At 40.6% G+C, this 21,876-nt stretch overlaps 2 protein-coding genes across 4 annotated transcripts in view; one reads left to right on the top strand and one right to left on the bottom strand.

The window, feature by feature from the left end:
• The window catches only part of LPAR6 (lysophosphatidic acid receptor 6), a 38,095-nt gene extending 21,443 nt beyond the window's left edge, over positions 1-16,652 (top strand). Inside the window, exon 2 of the mRNA XM_039326186.1 lies at positions 14,766-16,652. Coding sequence (XP_039182120.1) covers positions 14,766-15,579 — 814 coding nt within the window. The 3' untranslated portion in view covers positions 15,580-16,652. The remainder of the gene's footprint in view (positions 1-14,765) is intronic.
• The window catches only part of RB1 (RB transcriptional corepressor 1), an 85,422-nt gene that overhangs the window by 16,623 nt on the left and 46,923 nt on the right, over positions 1-21,876 (bottom strand). For all 3 annotated transcript variants that reach the window (XM_039326183.1, XM_039326182.1, XM_039326181.1), the window contains exons 18-19: positions 2,004-2,122; positions 365-501 (exon numbers count right to left, since the gene is read on the bottom strand). In XM_039326183.1, coding sequence (XP_039182117.1) covers positions 365-501; positions 2,004-2,122 — 256 coding nt within the window. The remainder of the gene's footprint in view (positions 1-364; positions 502-2,003; positions 2,123-21,876) is intronic.

Here is a 21,876-nt window from a genome sequence, read left to right as displayed (position 1 = left end):
AATAAAGTTAGTGGTAAAGGGAGGCAATGGATTAATTTAGATCCGAAACATGCCTTAAATATTTGTTCAGTCTCCAGTCCTTCCTTTTATGCCCTTCAGCTGACCAGCCAGAATTGGCTTTTACCAGGCAAAGAAGATTGGCACAAGAGACTTTCTGTGCGGTTGGCTCATTTGCCCCCTTACCTGCTACCTTCATGATTTATTCCAGATTAGGGGTGTCCAAACTTGGCAACTTTAAGACTGGTGGATCTCAACTCCTAGAATTCTGGGAATTGGGGTCCACTAGTCTTAAAGTTGCCAAGGTTGGACACCCCAATCTAAATTTAACAACAATGTTGAAAAATAGCTTTTAAAATCCACCCACCTTTTTTATAGAAATATGACAAAGAAATAGATTTATAAGGTTTCTGAGGCTGATTTAGCCCCAAACCCTGCGACTCTGGAGAATATACAAAAGCGGGAGAAACTTTTTTCTTAGGAGATTTTGTGGGAGAGAGGTACCTAAAAACAGGATACAGACACGCAGAATAAAAAAAGGATAATTAGAATAATGATATTCTAGACCAGGGCTTTTCAACCTTTTCACCCACTGTACCACTTTTAGGATATGGCAATATCCGAATACCATCAGTCGCCTAGCAAGGTGTCAAAAACTTGATGACCCCCCCCCCCAAAAAGGAAAAAAGTAATAAAAAAGTACAGGTAGTCCTTGACTTACAACAGTTCGCTTAGTTGATTTTTATTGCCCCCATCTACTGGGTGGTTGCAGCAGGTTTTGGTCACTTCACATGACCACAGGACACTGTGACCATCATAAATATGAATCAGTGGCCAAGCAACTGAATGTAAATCACAAGACCCTGGAGATGCTGCAACATTCCAGCTGATTGGTGCTTCTTCAGGGCTCAAGAGAAGCACCAGGATCAGCGCCGAGCTCCAGCTGGAGCCTGGCGCTGTTCCTGGCGCTTCCGCTAAGCCCTGACAGTCCCGAAGAAGCGCCGATCAGCTGGAAAGTGGCACTGATCCTGGAGCTTCCGCTGAGCCCTGACAGCCCTGCAGCTCCAGCCATCTCTCACTCAGGCTTGTGTGGTGCTGCCACTGGTTCAGCTCATTCCCCTCCCCCACTACCACTTTTCTAGGATGGTCACGTACCACCTACCAGGTGCCAACGTACCACAGGTGGTACCTGTACCACTGGTTGAAAAGCCCTGTTCTAGACCACAAGCCTAATTTTCAAAACGACTTGAGTATAAGGTGGGCTAGCTCCTTCTCCATTGCTTTCCAATCCAGCTCTCAATGACTGTTATTAGTAAAGCACAGCTCACATAGCTAGAAAAAAATACAGTGTGAGACAAAGCATCATACTGGATCTATTTACTGCTGCACTTTGTTTACTGTCTTAACCTATTTACATTTTAATTCAAGTGTTTTAAACTTGCATTTGCTATAAACTTCCTTAGATGCCATTATGTATCAAAGACAGTAATATACAGAATAAAATAGCAGAAAGTAGCACAGTTCAGACAGATAAAAGGGTGGTTAAGAGTATTTCAAAGTGCAAGATATGGATCATGGATTTAAAGCTGCATCTATAGGGGGAAGCAACTGACAAAAGCAGCCTTGCATTGTCACAAAGCATGCTCACTCCTTTTCTATGAGCACTATGATGATGCTGCCTGCCTGCCTGCCCCACAAAAGCGAAGCTTGCAATACAATAGTAGAATGCTATTTTCACGATTTTGATAAAAGCAGCAAGTACTGAAGCTTATGATTATAGGAAAGCAAATTCAGAGTGAATATTAGGGAAATTCTTAAGAGAAAGTACAAATTGATAATGGAAACAGTTACCCAGAGAGGTAGCAGGCTTCCATTTCTTGCTGCATTATGTTCAAGCAGATGCTACACAACCGTCTATAAGCAATCTTTTAATCTGGATTCCACATGCAAGAGGGTAGCTCTATATGAAAGTGGAAAATATCTTCTTTGAGGACCATCTTACTTACAAATCTGCAGCACTGTGATTATGTTGAAGAGGTTGAGTAAAATAGTTGGCAGGTTCAGGCTCATCAGTCTGCCCCTCTCGGTCTTTGGACTGCTTTATCAGTTCAAATAATGGTGAATTCTAAAAGACACCAAACAATAATTACATTTCTTATGTAAATTCTTCTTACTCCTAACATAATAGTCTGTATTAGAAGTACCATCCTAAGAATATTCAGAATGGAAGCTAACTTTCATATACATTTGTTTCAAACATTTGTCAATGCAGCTTTTAACAGCAAGGAATTTAGCAACCATAGTACTTATATATGAAGTGTATATACATATAGAAAGCTGCATGTTAAGTTATTTAAATAATTACACTAATAAATCATAAATTATGAAATATATAAAGAAATCAACAATATTATAAGTATATACAAATTCATAAGACTTTCATATTGTTCCGCTTTATTTTAATTTCCTATTTGTGTCACAAATAAGCCTGATTTCCACACCAATAATATACCATGTAAAAATGTGCTATACTGAATCCCAATAAGGTTCACTTCTCTAAGCTTATAATATTAGGATAGGCCTTCTAAATCCTGCACTACCAATTCTGGATGCCAATGAAAAAAGTGCAGTGCTGCAGAATATCACAGTAGCATCCAAGTCCTGAAATTTCTATCCTAGAAGTCCCCTATTTAAGTAATATGTAGGTATGATTCAAAGGAATATTTATTTAACCCTGGAATGAAGATAAGGCTATATAAAAGAAAATGGCCAAAAATATGTAGTAAAACAATTCTCACGCATCAGATATTGCACAATGTTACTGAAAAGGATATAAACTTTTTCAAAATGTTGGTAATAACTAAGCATGCTCAGTGATGATGAAATATTCTCTAAGGGTTAGGAACCAACCAAAATCTGAGATGAAATGGAATGAAACAACCTGGAGGTTCATTGAATGCTGCTCTTGTGTATCTCAATTATCAACATTTTAATTAAAAAACTATCAAAGTAGCTTTTATTATTTCTACCTTAAGTTATCCTACTATGGAGGTCCCTAACATTAAACTATTTATACTTTTGGAAATTTTGCAAATATTTTATTCCTATTATAAGTAGCAAATGTAGAGAGTGAAATGAGTATGTTAAACTACTTAAAAAGTGCAACCAATTTACACTACTTTTTCCAACTTTGTACACAAAAATTCATTTATATTAAATAATAGCGGAAGTTTCTTTATTCTCTATGTCAACTTTTGTGATAACTAGTTGAATAATCAAAATTATCAAAATAGTGACAGAACATGACACACAGAGAACCTCTTCAGAAATGCTGCAGTAATACACTGTATGCACAATTATTAGGCAAGTGAGTATTTTGAACATATCATTTTCATGCATATTTTCCATCTCCAAGCTGTATAAACTTACAGATGATGTGTATTTGTGTAATGAGGCAGGGTGTGACAAGTGTGCATAATTTATTAGACAGCTTCTTTTCCTCAGGCAAAATGGGCCAAAAAAGAGAATTAACTGACTCTGAAAACTAAAAAAATTGTAAAGCCTTTCAGAGGGATGCAGCACTCTTGAAATTGCTAAGATATTGGGGCATCATCACAGAATCTTCAAACGTTTTGTTGCAAATAGTCAAAAGGGTTGCAAGAAACGTGTCAAGAAAAAAAAGATACACATTAACTGCCAAAGATTTGAGAAGAATCAAACGTGAAGCTACCAGGAAGCCATTATCCTCCAGTGCTGTCATGTTCCAGAACTGCAACCTCCCTGGAGTGCCCAGAAGTATTCGATGTTCAGTGCTCAGAGATATGGCCAAGGTAAGGAAGGCTGAAACCCAACCATCACTGAACAAGATAAGTTGAAATGGCAAGACTGGGCCAAGAAATATCTGAAGACAGATTTTTCAAAGGTTTTATAGACTGATGAGACGAGAATGAATCTTGACGGACCAGATGGATGGACTCAGACAGTAAGGTGTAAGTGGAGTACTGGTATGACCTGGTATTATTAAAGAAAGATGAGCTAGTTGGACCTTTTTGGGTTGAAGATAGACTCAAAATCAACTCCCAAAACTACTACTAGTTTTTAGAAGACACTTTCTTCAAGCAGTGGTACAGGAAAAAGGCTGCATTTTTCAAGAGGACCATGATTTTTATGCAGGACAATGCTCCGTCGCATGCATCGAAGAGCTCCACTGCAGGGCTAGCCAGTAAAGGCCTCAAAGATGAAAGAATAATGACATGGGCCCCTTCCTCACTTAAACCCTATAGAGAACTTGTGGGCCCTTCTTAAATGGGAAATGCACGGTGAAGGAAAGCAGTACAGCTCTTTGAACAGTATCTGGGAGGCTGTAGATGCTGCTGTACAAAACGTTGTGTCATGGTTCCAATAGATGAGACCAATTAAAAGAACTTCAAGGCAAGGAATTCTTCCTTAAAGAACATTTTTATTTGGCTACAAGATAGCGGCACATACAAAGGTGAACTCAAGACTAAATTCCCCTCCCCTTGGTTACAAAGTTGCAAGTTGCAATTCTCACCCCAATCTGCTCTCATAAATCATATTCACCAATTGTTAGAAAATGCGGGCACTCCTCCCAGCTCTCCAGCCCATCAAAATGTTATCAACAATGACCTTTGAATTGTTTTGGCTAACTCTATTTCCTTCTTTTTCTAAACTAAATATGTAGCAACAAAGGAAAATGAAAATGGCTTCAGTTCAGTTTCTCACAGCATTGATATTCGGCTCCCTTTAAAAGAAAGGAGAAATCCTGCAAATTAAACAAGAATAAAAATTAAGAATCCCCTCTCAGTTTACTTGGATGCTTATCATAGAATTTGCGTATAAGTCTATCAGCTTTCACATCAGTACTCTTCATCTAGGTGGCTTCTGATAATGGGTATCCCTTCCACTGCACTAAATATTGCAATTCACCCGTGTATAATCTAGCATCAAGAATACGCTTTACTTCATAATGAGTCTCTCCAGTCATCACAAGCGGGCCAGGTGCTTTCTTAGGAGGAGGTCTCAGAGTTGATTCTCTAAAAGGTTTTAACAGACTGCAGTGAAACACTGGGTGGATCTTTCCTAAAAGACGAGGGAGTTTTAATTCTACAGTGACCGGGTTTAAAATCTGCACTATGGGAAATGGTTCCAGGTATTTTGACCCCAATTTTTTGCTAGGTAACTTAAGTCTTAGATACTTTGTAAAAAGATAAACCATTCCCCCCACCCGGAATGACTTCTGAGGTGCTCTTTTCTTATCAGCCTGTTTTTTTGTAAATCTCTAAGGCTTTTGTTAAAGCTTTTTTTGTATTCTCCCAAACACCTCTCCAAGCAGATACCCATTGATCTAATGTTTGAGAGGTAGGGGGTCCTGGGGGTATTCAGGCATCGGAATAAAATCCCTTCCAGAGGCTCTTTGAATGGCATAAGTCCGGTGCTGCTGACTGAGGAGATCAATCCAATTTGTCTGCTGGTAATTACGTAGCTTCTAAGATACTGCTCCACCACTGTGTTCACTTTTTCAGCCGCTCCATTCGTAGAGGGATGAAAAGCCGATGAGAGTCCTTGTGTAGACCCAATCAGCTTGAGGAAATCCCTCCAAAATCTGGCTGTAAATTGAACTGTCAGAAATTATTCATTTTGGTGTGCCATGCAATTGGTAAATATGCTTGAGAAATAACTTGGCTATTTTCTGGGCAGATGGGAGGCCAAAGCATGCTATAAAGTGAGCTTGCTTTGAAAAAAGGTCCACCACAGTCCATATTACTGTATTTCCTTTACTTTCCGATAATTCAGCAATAAAGTCCATAGCGATCTCTTCCCATAGTTGAGAAGGATCCGTAACAGGCTGTAACAGCCCAGGGGGCTTTCCTGGGATCCTCTTCATGGTAGGACAGACTGCACAGTTTTTTACATAGCTCTCCACATCTTTCTTTAAGCCTGGCCACCAAAATTGCCTCCAAACTAAGTAGTATCTTTAAATAGCCAAAGCATCAGCTAAGAAATTCTTTTCACCCAATATGTATTTTAGGGTAAAGTTAAAAGGATTAAATATTGTGCCCAGCGTAGTTGTTTGGGAGACAGTTTACGGGGAGTTTTCAGTGCCTCTAAGTTTTTGTGATCAGTCCATACTTCAAAAGGCACCTTGCACCCCTCTAGGAAATGACGCCAAGTCAATAAAGTCCATCTGATTGCAAAGGCTTCTTTCTTCCAAATGGCCCACCTCTGCTCTGTGTCAGTGAGTTTTTTGAAGGGTAAGCGCAGGATTTTAAATTTTCTTCATGGTTTTTTTGTAACAGCACTGCCCCCACAGCCACATCGCTGATATCAGCTTGAACAACAAATTGCTCCTCAGGAGGATGGTGTTTGAAAATTGGTTCTGCAGCAAACAGTCTTTTTAAATTTTCAAAAGCAGTTTGGCACTCTAACGACCAATATAGGGTTGACCTGGTCGTGGTTTACCCCCATCCTTGCCAGTTTTTAATAGTTCTATAAGGGGCAAAGCAATCTCAGCAAATGAAGGGATAAATTGGAGGTAGAAATTAGCAAATCCCAAAAAACTTTGGAGCTGTTTCAGAGTTTGTGGGGGCTCCATTCAATCACTGCTTTTACTTCAGCTGGATCCATTTCAATGCCTTCACTGGAGATTCTGTAACCCAGATAATCCAAATGTGTCTAATGGAACTCGCACTTTGAGAGTTTGGCATAGAGTTTAGCGTTCAGCAGTTTCTTTAGTATTTCTCATACTAAAACTGTATGTTCTGCCATAGTCTCTGTAGATTAAGATGTCATCAAGATACACCAAAACCCCTTAATATAAATGATCATGCAGCACCTGGTTGATCAGCTGCATGAACACAGCAGAAGCTCCTTGTAATCCAAAAGGCCTGACTTTAAACTGGTAATTACTCAGGGGGCTATTGAAGGCAGTTTTCCATTCATCACCTTTTCTTATTCTCACGTGATAATACACCTCTCTTAGGTCTAATTTGGTACAAATTCATCCTTTTGCCAGGTGGGCTAACATGTCCTTCATTAAGGGAAGAGGGTACATATTCCCCACGCTAATAGCACTCAGACCTTTAAAATCAATGCAGAGTCTAAGCCACGGGTCGGCAACCCGCGGCTCCGGAGCCGCATGCGGCTCTTTGAGCCACCTCCTGCGGCTCCGGAGCCTTCTCCGCCATTTTCATAGAGAGAGAGAGAGACAGAGAGAGGCACTTGTGCTTCCCTTCTCTCTCTCTCTCTCTCTCTCACACACACACATGCAGATTTGCCCCTTGCTCCCGATTGGCCCTGCAGCCGGATGCCCTGCCCCCTGGGAGAAGGGTGGCCAGGAAGGGCCTTTCCGGGGCTGGCCCAATCCGAGGTGCATGTGGCCAGAGAGCCGCGCGGGGAAGCCCCAGGATCGATGCTGGGAGCGGCCCAGCAGAGCCTCCGTTGAAAGGGCCAGCCCTCCCGCAAGCTGCGGCCCTAGTGGGCCAAGCAGGAGCAGACCCGGAGATGGAGGGTGAGTGGGGACGAGGGAGGGGGCTTACCCGAACCAGGCAGAGGGGCAGCCGAGCCGGCCTCGTGTCTCCCCGGGCTGGGCAGCAGGCCTGGCGGGGCCAGCGGCCGGCAGGGGCATTGGTTCCTGCCCTTCCCCGGGCCAGACGGTAGGCCCAGCGGGGGCAGCAGCCGGCGGGGGCATCGGTTCCTGCCCCTCCCCGGGCCGCTGAGCCAGCCTCGCGTCTTCCCGGGCTGGGCGGCAGTGGCGGCCGGCAGAGGCATTGGTTTTTGGCCGTCCCCGGGCCGCTGAGCTGACCTCGCATCTTCCCGAGCTGGGCGGCAGGGGCATTGGTTTGTAGCCGTCCCCGGGCCGCTGAGCCGGCCTCGTGTCTCCCCGGGCGGCAGATGGCGGGGATATTGGTTTCTGGCCGTCCCCGGGGCGCTGAGCCTGCCTCGCGCCTCCCCGGGCTGGGCGGCAGTGGCGGCCGGCAGGGGCATTGGTTTTTGGCCGTCCCCGGGGCGCTGAGCCAGCCTCGCATCTTCCCGGGCCGTGCGGCAGGCGGCGGGGGCATTGGTTTGTAGCCGTCCCCGGGCCGCTGAGCCAGCCTTGTTTTTTCCTGGGCCAGGCAGCAAGTGGCGGGGACATTTGTTTGTAGCCGTCCCCGGGGCGCTGAGCCTGCCTCGCGTCTCCCCGGGCTGGGCGGCAGTGGCGGCCGGCAGGGGCATTGGGTTTTGGCTGTCCCCGGGGCGCTGAGCCTGCCTCGCGTCTCCCCTGGCTGGGCGGCAGTGGCGGCCAGCAGGGGCATTGGGTTTTGGCCGTCCCCGGGGCGCTGAGCCTGCCTCGCGTCTCCCCTGGCTGGGCAGCAGTGGCGGCTGACAGGGGCATTGGGTTTTGGCCGTCCCCGGGGCGCTGAGCCTGCCTCGCGTCTCCCCGGGCTGGGCAGCAGTGGCGGCCGACAGGGGCATTGGGTTTTGGCCATCCCCGGGCTGCTGAGCCGGTTTTGTGTTTCCTCGGGCCAGGCAGCAAGCCCGGCGGGCAGTGGGGGCATCGGTTCCTGCCCGTCCCCGGGCCGCTGAGCCGGTCAAATCAACGGACGTGGAGGTGCTGCAGCTGGCTTTTTGATTCGCCGCAGACCTCCATTGACTTCCATGGGGATTCTTGGCAATGAATGGGGCTGATTGAAATCGCTTCAAGAAGCAAGCTGCAGGATGGCTTTGAGTGGCAGAGACACAGAGAGCTGCAAATGATCTCCACAGGAGATGCAGCAAGGGCAGGAGACGAGAAAGAGTCCGCTATGTCTGTGCACAAGCCCCGAAAGCTTTCTTCCTCTCCCTGCCTTTCTTGCTGGCCCTCTGATGTAAGCATCTGCTGGGTTTCCTCAACCTCCCCCCCCCCGTTTTATTTTAATCCCACCATCGCCTCCCTCTTTTGCAAAGTTAACATTCCCAGGACTGGTAGCTCGCTTCGCTCCTGGAGTCATTTGGCAAAGTTTGAAGGAGAGGCTGCCTGCTCCCACCTCCCACGGAGCAGAACTGCTGCTTCCTCGCCTCCCAGCGAAAGAACCCCAGAGAGCTGGAAGGCGTCCTTTCTCCCACTTTCCGCTTCCCATCCTCCCTTTTCCAAGCCCTCCCAGAGCAAACCAGAAGCCTCAACTCCAGCCTCCTGCAGCAGGCTGAGATAGGCAAGCCCGAGCGACCGTCTTCTGCTGCCTCAGAACATTCACTGCAGTAGCTCTTTCCCCCCGTCGGCTTCCTCCTCCGCTCCCTGGGAACCTTCGCGCCAAAAGGCAGCAAGAAGAAAGTCCCAGAGAGGGAGAGCACGGGGTGAGGGGAGAGCAGTCTTTTCTGAACGGAAGAGAAGCCAGGACTGCAGAGCCGTTCATACCAGAGCTGGATGGGGGGCAGGGCAGGCGCACGTTTCGCCTTAAGCTCCTCTCTTCAATCAAGCCCTGTGTTCTGTGTGCACATTTTGTGGCTCCCAGGATTTTTTTTTTTGTGAGGGAAATGGATCCAAGTGGCTCTTTCACTGTTGCAGGTTGCTGACCCCTGGTCTAAGCAATCCATCTTTTTTCTCTTTAATAAGCACAGGGGCAGCCACTTTGGATTTTGCGGGTTCAATAAAACCCCTCACCAAATTTTTATCAATGTATACCCTCAATTCTTCCACTTTGAGGGGGGGGTCATTGCATACATCTTTGGCTTTGGCAATTTAACTCCTGGCAGAATCTCAATAGCACAATCAGTGATTCTATGGGGGAGAGGGGTAGGATGTCGCATTCTATCTCACTGAACACTTCAGCCAAGTCTCAATATTCACTGGGAATGAGAGACACTCCTGGCAGGGGATTTGCCACCACCAAGTTGATCATCAACAGATCAAGAAAACTGACACATTCCATGAATGGAAGTCTTATGACTATTATTGAAAAGAAGGGTGGCTATATTGGTCATTGTTGTTGTTTTTTTTTTGAAATGTCAGAAATGTTTATTTGTACATTTTGAATTGGTTGTTTATTATTCCCATTTTAACAAATACAAATAAACAAGTGAGATGAGCAAATTTTCATTTTTCATTTAGTTGTATAATAATTCTGCACACTAATAGTTGCCCAATAATTCTGCACACATATTCTCCTAAGAAAGCCAACCTCACTTTTACTTTCTTAAATATTCAGGTTTTAGGTTTATTAATATTTTGGGTTGACCAAGAGCACTGTAGTTATTCAATAAAAAAATTAATCATTCAGAATACAACTTGCCTAATAATTGTGCCCACAGTGTAGTTATCAAGGTAGGCAAACTGGATTATCTTGAGTCTTTGTCTAGAAAATTTTAAATATAATAAGGAAACAGTAAAAAGCAGCACCCAAGTAAAACAGTATCTATACAAAGGTATTACTTTTCTGAGGGGGGGGAACCCCATCTACTTTTACCTAAAGACTAGTGTGAATTTTGTTTGTGAATTCATTTACACATTGTTTTTAGCATTTCCCCATAAGTTTTAAAAGATAATAGTATATTTACAGAAAATGCCATATCAATTCTTTGAAGTAAGATAAATTCTACCACTAAGTGGTATTTGGCTATAAGTTTCATAAATGGATTTTAAAGTAGTGCATACATGCATATTTATAGTATTTATGATCAAAGACAAATTTAGAAAACACTGTTAAAATCTAACAAGAGTTCTTTCCATCCAATGTATGTTCAATAAGCTATTGTCATATTTTCTGAATGAACATACCAGAAGTAAAATGCCATAAAATTCATATAAATTCACTTTATCTGCCCAGATAATCCAGCACTATAGAGCTGAATTTTAAAGGAATATTACTAAGCAGAACCACACCCTACACCTAGGACTTTGCACCTTCTTTCACTTTTATCTAGGGAAAATATTTAGATAATCACATTTATACATAAAGTTAAATATATTACATTCTGTCCCACAGCATTAAGCATCCTACATTTAGCTACATATATATGTATAGGAAATCAAGGCGAAACATTAAGAAATTAAGAATTTCGTGAAATAAAGACTGGTTTCAAAATAGCTCAACTCTAAAGCTCATTTGAATCAACAAGAAATGCCAGCTCAAAAAATACAATAGTTTATTGCAAAAAAATAAAAATGTCTTGAAAAATTTATAAATACACAGCATCAAGCAAAAATATTCTTATTTATAATAGAGTTTCTCCCTAACTTTTGGAGGTAATGCTTTAAAAGGCAAAAAGTATCATTTTCTTTGCCTAATATGCAAAGAAAAACTTTGCATATTAGGCAAAGAAACTAATTAGTGGATTAGTGGAAACTAATCAAGGAGAGAAGCAACCTAGAACTAAGGAGAAACTTCCTGACAGTGAGAACAATTAATCAGTGGAACAGCCTGCCTCCAGAAGCAGTAAATGCTGCAACACTGGAAGTTTTTAAGAAGAGACTGGACAGCCATTTGTCCAAAATGGTGTAGGGTTTCCTGCCTGAGCAGGGGGTTGTACTAGATGACCTCCAAGGTCCCTTCCAACTTTACTACTATTACTATTACTATTACTATATGACAATGGTTCTCAACCTGTGGGTCGGGACCCCATTTGGGGTCGAACGACCATTTCACAGGGGTCGCCAAACAAGGCTGTCCGCCATTTTTTCCCCCTTTTCTTTGGCCACGCCCCTGGCACCCGGTGATGTATAAGTGGCTGGGGGTCACCACAACATGGGGAACTGTATTATGGGGTCGCGGCATTAGAAAGGTTGAGAACCACTGCTATATGACATACTAACACTTATTAGTTATGAGAAATTAAGATGATCAAACTAACTGTTTTGTAACATTAGTTAATGTTGAAAAACTATGCTTTAACATGCTTGAAAAAAATTAACAAGGCTTCATAAATAGATGACTGACATATGATATATAATCCAACACAGTTGAGTTTTTGCCAGCTTTGTCTTCTATGTCTTCCATTTTTCTTATATTGTCTGCCTTTTTTTTCAGGCATCAGGGTTTTCTGCAATAGCTCTTCCTTTCATATTATGGATCCAAAACATAATTAGGCAGCAGTCTGTTTTACTTCATTTGGAATAATCCACTTTACTTGCAATTCCAGTGTTTCTCAACAATTTTCCCCAAGATCTCAATGTAAAGGCACCAATTTTTCTTCATTCAGTTTGTCTGATGGGCTAGGTTTCATAGTCATATGTTAAAATTTGGAAAACCATAGCCTTAACAATATGTGCCTTTGCTGTTTGCATGATATCTCTACAATAATACTTTGTTTAGAACTTTTTTCATTTTTCTCAAGTAATAGACTTTTCTTTACATTATAGCTACAGTCACCATTCTCAAGCCTACTAAAATCTATTACTACTTCAATTAATTCTCTGCCTATTTGCCTTGGGTTGGCATTGTTTTTTGACATCTTGAAGGTTTTTTGAGTAGCAGATCATTACTTTCATATTTTAAAAGCCATTAAGTGGTATTATGAAAATATTTCAGGGTAAAGATGATTGTTCCAACAATTTAAAATCCAATTTGTATTTCTTTTTCTATTGTGGATTTTTCTTATTGGTCTCATCTTCAGTAATGTCATGAATTTCAGTCTAGAGTTCTTCATGTGTTTTTGTGCTTGAAGGGTTAAGATGGCTGTATGGACATTCTTGTTTAATGTTATAAGAACAAGCTCTGTCTAAGTGCAGGACAGCAACCTTTTATACATAATGCAAAGATTATCAATCCTAACAAGATTTGGATTCATCCAAATCATTAACCAGCTTGTAAAGTTTTGGCTGAGTATGCAGTATATAGCCAATCATTGTAGCTATAGATCGGGGCTTGTGATTTAGCAAGTCATATACCTCAACAAATTAAGGCTTAGCACAATATGTTCCTACTGAAAACTCTTAGGCTGTAAAGATCTGCCTTTAGCACTGGCTACAAAAGTCTATTTGGCTGTAGCCAAGGTTCTGAATGTCTCAAACTCTATTCCTGAATTTACAGTAAGGGAAAATCTTCTGTCTTGAGAAGCCAATAGGCTGAATTCAAGTATGGAGTTACTAAATCTTGGCTCATCCTTACTGACAAACCTTAAAGGACTGTGACATCATTCAGTTTGAAGAGGGCCCACCAAAAACTTTGATCATCTTAGGAGTCACCACCAAACAAAACAGGGTGAATAGCCACAAGAGAGGACTTTCTCGACTTCAAAGACTTGTTTGTGCTATACTTTTCCAAGGGGACGCACGTACAGCCATTAAACATGTTTAGCAAAGTGTATACAAAATACATTTTATTTGGCAATGGTAAAATAATTAGGTTATTGTAACTAATAGGTTATTTAAAAAGCTTACTTGCTTCCTCCAAGGAATATGTATCATATTGGCAACCATGTTATGAGAAGTGAGTCTGTTTCCCATTTACATTTTAGGAAAAACTGCTTAGATGCTAGAACTAAGTTGCAGCAATGTATTAAAGAGAATGACAAAACTGGATAATGGAGTAAAATACACACAGAGGTTCATTCCACTTTAAACTAGCACCTGCCTATTTTTCAGCCTACTTGTAGTCCTTATAAAGTTTAATCTATAGTAGATTAACCCTACACCTACGGGGAATTCATGCTACAAAAAAAAGTTGAAGCATTACCTTTACTTCCCAAAATATTACTTCATTGCATGAATGTGGCAAACATGCCCTTAACAATAAGCTTTAAATAATGTGCATGCATTAAGTTTACTATAGAAAAACACTTTATGTTTAAGACTAATAGGTAAAGTTCAAGTGTCTCTAAAATAAGTTCCATGTAGCAAAGACTTCAAGAGTTAAGGAAGTTTTGATTATTATACTGAGTTATTTACATATTTTCCAATACAAATATTTGTGGCTAAAATCTTTTCAACTAAATCCCTTAAAGCAGAATTGAAAACTGAAACCTTTTGTAGCTCAGCCCCTTCTTCCTGTGATGTTATCATGTAAGTTAAGTAAGCATGGGTAGGGCTTTTTGTTTAATCTTCTCTGTAGACAGAAATGCGTAATAGCAGAGTAACATCTAAGGGGAGAGCTGAAATTCAGCAAGAAAGGACATGCTTCGGAATTTTATTCCATTATACAGTTCAACAACAAGAAGACTGAAAACTGCAACACAGTGGTGAAACCTCAACCTCTATTTTCCCAGAAGTTTCAAAATTACTTAAGTTCTCATAGGATTTATTTGTATTTTTTTTTTATTTGCTGTATTTTTCCAGTGAATGGGAAAGAGCAATCTCAACATTTGAAGAAATTAGATTTTGGATTTTAATTAATTTAAAGGATGATGTTCCTTATTTCTGAAATTTACTACTGTCTAGATTTGTGAACATGAACAACTAATATTTTTGGAAGAAAGGAATGACATACTGATAAGTAGAACTGTGACTTACTGAACTATGAAAATTTCAAATAATGTGGACCCAAGTGAAAGGAAAGACTAGATTTATAAACCAACCGAGGATTTACCACAACTATAACAAAGGTACAGGCTTACTGAGAAATTCTGTAATTATAAATAATTGTCATTATGGTGGCAAATTCCAATTGTACTATTCAAGACTCATTTAAATATACTTTATATGGCTGTGTGTTTAGTATGGTATTTGTCCTTGGTTTAATATCAAACTGTGTTGCTATTTACATCTTTACTTGGACACTAAAAATCAGAAATGAAACTACAACTTACATGCTTAATTTAGCAATATCAGATCTCCTTTTTGTGTTTACATTACCATTCAGGATTTACTCTTTTGCATCAAAAAACTGGCCATTTGGAGATGTACTATGCAAGATTTCTGTCACACTATTTTATACAAACATGTATGGGAGCATTTTATTTTTAACCAGTATCAGCGTTGACCGTTTTTTAGCAATTGTATATCCATTTCAGTCAAAGACAATCAGAACAAAAAGAAATGCAAAGATCATCTGCATTATAATTTGGATAATTGTGACAACAGGAAGTATACCAGCAAGCTTCTTTCAATCCACCAATGCTCGTGTTAGTTCTGAAGGATGGACACACAATACATGTTTTGAACACTTTTCTGAAAAAACTTGGAAAACTTATCTTTCAAGAATTATTATTTTCATCGAAACAGTAGGCTTTTTTATTCCTCTCATACTGAATGTGACATGCTCTGCAATAGTTATAAGGACATTAAATAAGCCAATTACAATGACCAGGAATAAATTAAGTAAAAAAAAAGTTCTACGAATGATACTCGTTCACTTACTGATTTTCTGTTTCTGCTTTATTCCGTATAACATCACCCTAATTTTTTATGCCCTCATGAGAACACAAGCCTGGATTAATTGTTCAGTTGTTACTGCTGTTAGAGTTATGTATCCAATCACTCTATGTATTGCTGTTTCAAACTGTTGTTTTGACCCTATAGTATATTATTTTATTTCAAGTAGTATTCAAAATTCAATAAAAATGAAAACTTCATCAACTAGAAAACAGAGATTTCCTGAAACTCAAGTTTCTGATATTCAAGTTAGATTCCAAGCCTTAAAAGCAAGAGTACTGGATACTGAATCTATCATATAAATGGTATTGACAGATTTAGAAAATAGAATGTTTAAGCTATAAATATTCTTCTTGTTTCTACAAATATAAGAGATTATATTGAATTTAAAACTTGTGAATTTTAAACACTATTTTTAATCTGTAAGTCATTGTTTCCTGAAATTTATATTATCAAATTAGAAAAATATTCCATCTGTTTGGATTAAAAAAAAACTTTTTATTATTCAATGTTGTAGGAAAAGGAGGTGTTAGAATAAAGACCTAATAGGTTTCCTTATTATACAATAAATTGTTTTCTTTTTATGTTACTAGTATCAATATTAACATCATTGACTTTAATATTTTACTATTTTATTCAAAGATATTGAAAAGACTGTGGAACTGTATAATAAATTCTACCATGTAAAAGTGGAAGAGAAGTAATTTATGGTGATTATTTACCAGACTGAGCCTTGGTAAAATCTATTTGAATTATGAAGTATTAAATGTAAGTTTCAACTATCCCATGGTATTAACAAATTCTAAGTGAGATATTATTATCTCCAAAATTTTGGTGATAGTTAAAAAAATTCCTACTGTGAACGAGAAAACAATATTTGCATAGTTTTTAGACAGAATATTATGAGATTTTCAGATACATTTTAAGGAAGTATGTTAGTTAATTGCAGCAAAAAACTGGAATTATATTGTACCTTAGGAGTCCCCAATCTCTATTTGGAATTGGACCGCACGAGTGGCTGGCTGGCACACGCACGCATGCATGCAGCTCAACTTGTATGAGCGGGGGGGGGGGAGGTGGCAGGCAATTGCACGTATGCACGCCAACTCACCACTCGCACTGCCCAGTTCCCCTCTCCCCTCCAACTGGACTGCCAACCTCCAGAGGCTGTGGACCTCTGCCTTAGAAAGATACATAAATGCATCTTTCTGAGTAGATAACTTGTGATATTCTTGAACTGTTTCAGCTAGTAATAATAAGGAACAATTAATACACTAAGTTCACAACATAAGATGTTCATTTAGTTTTAGCTTAAAATATGAATCTAGTTATACAGGTAGTCCTCAACTTATGATAATTGACCCCAAAATTTCTGTTGCTAAGCAAGACAGTTGTTAAGTGAATTTTGCCCCATTTTATGATCTTTCTTGCCATAGTTGTTAAGTGAATCACTGCAGTTGTTATGTCAGTAACATGGTTGTTAATGTTGCTTCCCCATTGACTTCGCTTGTCAGAGCGTCACAAAAGGTGTTCAGCTGAGCCCAGGAGACTGCAACCATCATAAATACATGCCAGTTGCCAAGTGTCTGAATTTTGGTCATGTGATGATGGGGATGCCGCAAAGGTCATAAGTGTAAACAAAAGTTATAAGTACCTTGCTAATTGTGCTTATTCAGCAATCCATAATTTTAAAAAATGATATAAGTGAGTAAACTCTATTGTCAGATTCTATTTTTTTTTCTTCTGATCTATACTTTACATATTTGTTCCCTTTAATTTTCTGTTTAGTTCTATTTGTCTTTAAAAGGTAGCTATGAGACCTTAGATCAGTGGTTCTCAACCTGTGGGTCGGGACCCCATTTGGGGTCGAACAACCATTTCACGGGGGTCGCCAAACAACACAGTCCGCAATTTTTTCCCCTTTTCCTTAGCTGTGCTACTCCCTTTTATTCTATTGGCTTTTGAAAGCCAATAGAATAGTCTCTCTTGAATAGAGTCTAATTCTATTGGCTTTCAAAAGCCAATAGGAATTGTCCAGGCTGTCTCTGCCCTGCTGAGCCCGCCAAAAGTCCCATTCTGCAAATGGTGCTGCAAGTTGTCTGCAGCGAAGGCGAGTTATCTGGAAGTTTCCACCCCTCCCTGCTGAGCAACTACTAAAAATGTAAGTAAAAGAGGGCCAGGGGTGGGAGGTGGGAGGCCGGCGGGCGCAGGGAGGGTTGCTGGCGCGCGTGGGGCTGGCGGGTGCCTTACCTCCCTTGGGCTGGGCCAGCTGGTGGCCCAGCCAGTGGTCGGCCTGCACCGTCTCTGCCGCTTGCCAGCTACGCCTCGGCCAGCACAGGGGACGGCACCACACATGCGCGGTGCTCCCGGGCAGGGAAAGTCCTCGACTTATGACCGGTTGGGTAGTCATCAACTTACAACCGGTTGGGTAGTCCTCGACTTACGACCGGTTGGGGGTTGCGGCAGTAAAAAGGTTGAGAACCACTGCCTTAGATGGATTTTATATATTTGTTGGAACTAACACATCCTTTAAATTGCACAATTTGACTTGGAAACTATTATCTTGAGCAACCATTAATTGCTCAGCAACTTCTACCAGAAAAATAAACTACGTCACCTTAAATTACTGTACAGACAATAATCAGTTGGTTTAATATTCTCAGTGATTTTAGAGGTTCAGTTGCCTGCAGAAAATTTTACAACAATCAAATCATAGTCAAATTAATAGCTGTATCTTAACTATGAAAAAAGACTGCATCGGGAATAAGTAAAATTGGCGCATAATTCTCAACTGGAGAAAGGCACCTCTGGCCAATATGAAAACTAGTAAATTAGGAATATATTAATATCCTCAACTCAAAGGCAAAATGTGCAAAAAATCACCTTCACATAAAGCTATGTCCAAGGCTGAGGAAATCATTCAAAAGAGATGTTTCCAACATGTAGAAACACATGACTCTTTTTAATTAATTAAAGCAACAATTTTATTTACAAGGCCCACACAATTCTTTTGGAAGCTACACTCAGTTTGTCTCTGCGTGTATGTGCCTGCAAAGTCACTTCTTAGTTAGGAGCAACAAGAGCTTTCAACCTCAAGAGCTGGCCTCCAGCAACCTGCCATTTTAATTCCACATAACCCTCTGGGCCTCCCAGGAACCCAGCATATTTCTTAGAAAATAAATATAGCACGTGGCAATGAGCCAGACTTTACTTTGAAATATTTCTAGTTGCGTGGATATGGAAGGGGGTAGAGTAATTATAGCAAAATATCACAGGAAAGCTTTAGGTTGGACAATACTACAACTATATTGTAGAAGTCACAGAGTGTGTTTATTTACATAAACATTAAGATAGCTTCTGTAAGCTATTTTAATTATTCCTTGTTATGTGTATTTTACTTATTTTTTGGGGGGAGACAAGGGACTTTAGGATTCTAAGCATGATTTTTTCCTATGCATGCCAAGATTTTTTTCTTATGATTCAATTCACCAGAACACAGAAGTTCTCTAGTTCATCATGAGGGTTGGGGAGTTCTGGGAGTTGAAAATCCATATATTTTAAAATTGCCAAGTTTCAGAAAGTTTCTCAAATTAGTATTAAATTGTCTCTGCTAATAGTTATTATTACAAATTCTGAGCAGTATCTTGTAAATAATGTTCCAAAATATGCAAATCTAATGTATTCATTCATTCATGGGTTTCCAATTGTTTGTTTTTTTAATTTTTAATCTGTTACTCTAAAAAATTAGCTTTTTTCTCCAAACTTCTCTTAACCTTCTGTATGTTTGTGTCTATTTAAATATATAAAATTATTTCATGCATACACACATATAAGCACACACACATTTATCAGAAATTAATTTCCCGCATTCTATTATTTTTGTCAGAACCACTTGAGGCAGTCTCACCACTAAAGCAGAACTCCTGGCTTCCATGATGACAAGCATATGATCTAGTTCTGCACAAGATAATATCAACCTGCCTCCAGAAGTGGTGAATGCTCTAACACTGGAAGTTTTTAAGAAGACACTGGACAGCCATTTGTCTGAAATGATATAGGGCTGTGGTGGTGAACCTATGGCACTGTCGCCCCAGTCCTAGGCCTTCAAATGGGTTTTATAAAACCTTTTTCGCTTTGGGCCTCTGCCACCATGTGCAAAAAAAAAAAAAAAAAAAAAAAGTTCAATCAATCAATTTCAACTTCTCGCAGGGGAAAAAAGATCTTGCAAAGTTGGGATTGATTAAACTTTTTAGTCCCACCCAGTTTGCCATTACCACCGCAGCCACACCCATCCAATGGGCCATGCCCACCCAATGGGCCACCCCTACCCGGTACCCAACAATATATAGGTGGATTTTGGGCTGCCGTTTGGGCACTCAGTCTCTAAAAGGTTCGCCATCACTGGTATAGGGTTTCCTCCCTGAGCAGGGGGTTGGACTAGATGACCTCCAGGTCCCTTCCAACATCATCATCATCATTATTATTATAAGCTCAGATAGAGGAATGAGTGGTCCTTAGCAAAATTAAAGAGACGGTTGCAATAGAAGTTCAAGGAGGAAAAGATTATGAACTTTCAGAATAATACTTGGTTAGCTTGGTTGGTCCAATATCTCAGGGGCTGCCACAAAGAAGAGGAAATCAAGCTGTTCTCCAAAGCACTTGAGGGCAGAACAAGAAGCAATGGATGGAAACCAAGGAGAGAAGCAACCTGGAACTAAGGAGAAACTTCCTGACAATTAGAACAATTAATCAGTGGAACAACTTCACTCCAGAAGTTGTGAGTGTTCCAACACTGGAAGTTTTTAAGAAGAGACTGGACAACCATTTGTCTGAAATGGTGTAGGGTTTCCTGCCTGAGCAGGGGGTTGGACTAGATGACCTCCAAGGTCCCTTCCAACTCTATTATCGTCATCATCATCATCATCATCATCTACGGGAAACATGGCTTTCTATAACAGTGTCTTACTGTTGAAGGCTATTATAGGTAGTCCTCAACTTATGAACACAATTAAGCCCAAAATTTCTGTTACTAAGTAAGACATTTGTTAATTGAGTTTTGCCCCATTTTACTACTTTTCTCACCACAGTTGTTAAGTGAATCACTGCCATTAAGTTAGTAACACAGTTGTTAAGCGAATTTGTTTTCCCCATTGACTTTGCTTGTCAATGGGGAAGGGCGGACAAGGTGATCGCATGACTCCAAGTCACTGCAATCATCATAAATATGAGTCACTTGCCAAGCACCTGAATTTTACCACAGGACCATGAAGATGCCACAATTGTTGCTGAGTGTAACAATGGTCGTAAGTCACTTTTTACAGTGCCATTTAACTTTGAATCATCACTAAATGAACTGTTGTAAGTCAAGGACCACCTCCACTTGTATTCAAAAACTCATTTTCCAGATGCATAACTGTACCCTTGTAGCAGATTTATCTGCCTACTTTATCATTGGAAGCAAGATTCCTTTATTGCAAGACGCTAATAGGTAGAATTTTAATAGGGTCTAGTAACATGAAGATTCCTTATTTAATCTGTCTCATCATCTGATGTGAATACATTTAAAAACAAGATCAGTATAGAAGATAGGCCTGTATCTCAGCATCTTGAGCATTTAAAAAATTATGTAGGCATCTAATACTTAAAACTTATATAAAATATAAATAAAATAAAGCTTTCCAAGATTAATTGAAATATCTTAGAAAGCACTAAAGAGAGAGAAACTCTGAATGCCACTTGCATCCTTGTGAAAGCTGAGAATGCTTGCCAGGTTCACTGTGCTAGCGTCCTGCCATTCAGTTGGTGGGGAGGAGGAAAGTTGCTGGCATTCTTCACATGCATTCGCTTTTGCTGTAACCGCTTGGGAATTAGGGAAGAGAATTATCTTAGAGATGAAGCAGACTCCTTCCCAGAGGGTTCCAGCCTGGTTCCAAGGCTGTTGTGCCCTGTGGGTAAACTGTTATCTACCCAGCACCTCAGTGTTCTCAAAACAACCCTGCGGCATCACAACTGGCTCCTGGTTGACTGGACAGGGGGGTTGGGTTTGGGAAGACAAAAGAATTACTTTGTGCTTCGCGCAGGACTTTCAGATTCTGCCTGATTTTTCTGTATCCACTTTATCTCAATAAACGTTTTTAAACTCAATAGAGTCAAGAGTTTTACTTTCCTAAGGGAACAGCTGGGCAGGTCCTTACAATGCTCTTGATTAAATGTTACAAATCAGTTTCTGAAATGGACGATTAAGCATGCCTTCAACACTGAAAAGAAGCTTAAATTAGGCTGAGAGACTTGGGGAGGGGGGTTTACAGGTAGTCCCTGAGTTACGAATGTTCACTTAGCAAATGTTCAAAGTTACAACATCCCCCACCAAAAATACTTACAACTGGGTCCCAAAATTATGTATCTAGCAACATTGCAGCAGTTGTTCGCACTTACAAATGACCGCAGAGATGCTGCAATATCCTATTTTGGTGCCACATCTGAGAATCCTGAACTGCTCACACTTGCCTCCTGCGTAGCATTGAGTGCCAGAGCCCTTGTTGAGCCAGGCAGAGAAATGCCGGGCCAGCCTCTCCCCTTCCCTGCCGAGGTCCAGTTTC

Source organism: Crotalus tigris, unplaced genomic scaffold (assembly GCF_016545835.1).
Source record: "Crotalus tigris isolate CLP2741 ecotype Arizona unplaced genomic scaffold, ASM1654583v1 scf7180000024340.7048381, whole genome shotgun sequence".
In the NCBI taxonomy this organism is placed as follows: domain Eukaryota; kingdom Metazoa; phylum Chordata; class Lepidosauria; order Squamata; family Viperidae; genus Crotalus; species Crotalus tigris.
The sequence above is the reverse complement of the archived record's forward strand: the minus strand, read 5'-3'. Positions and strand labels throughout refer to the sequence as shown.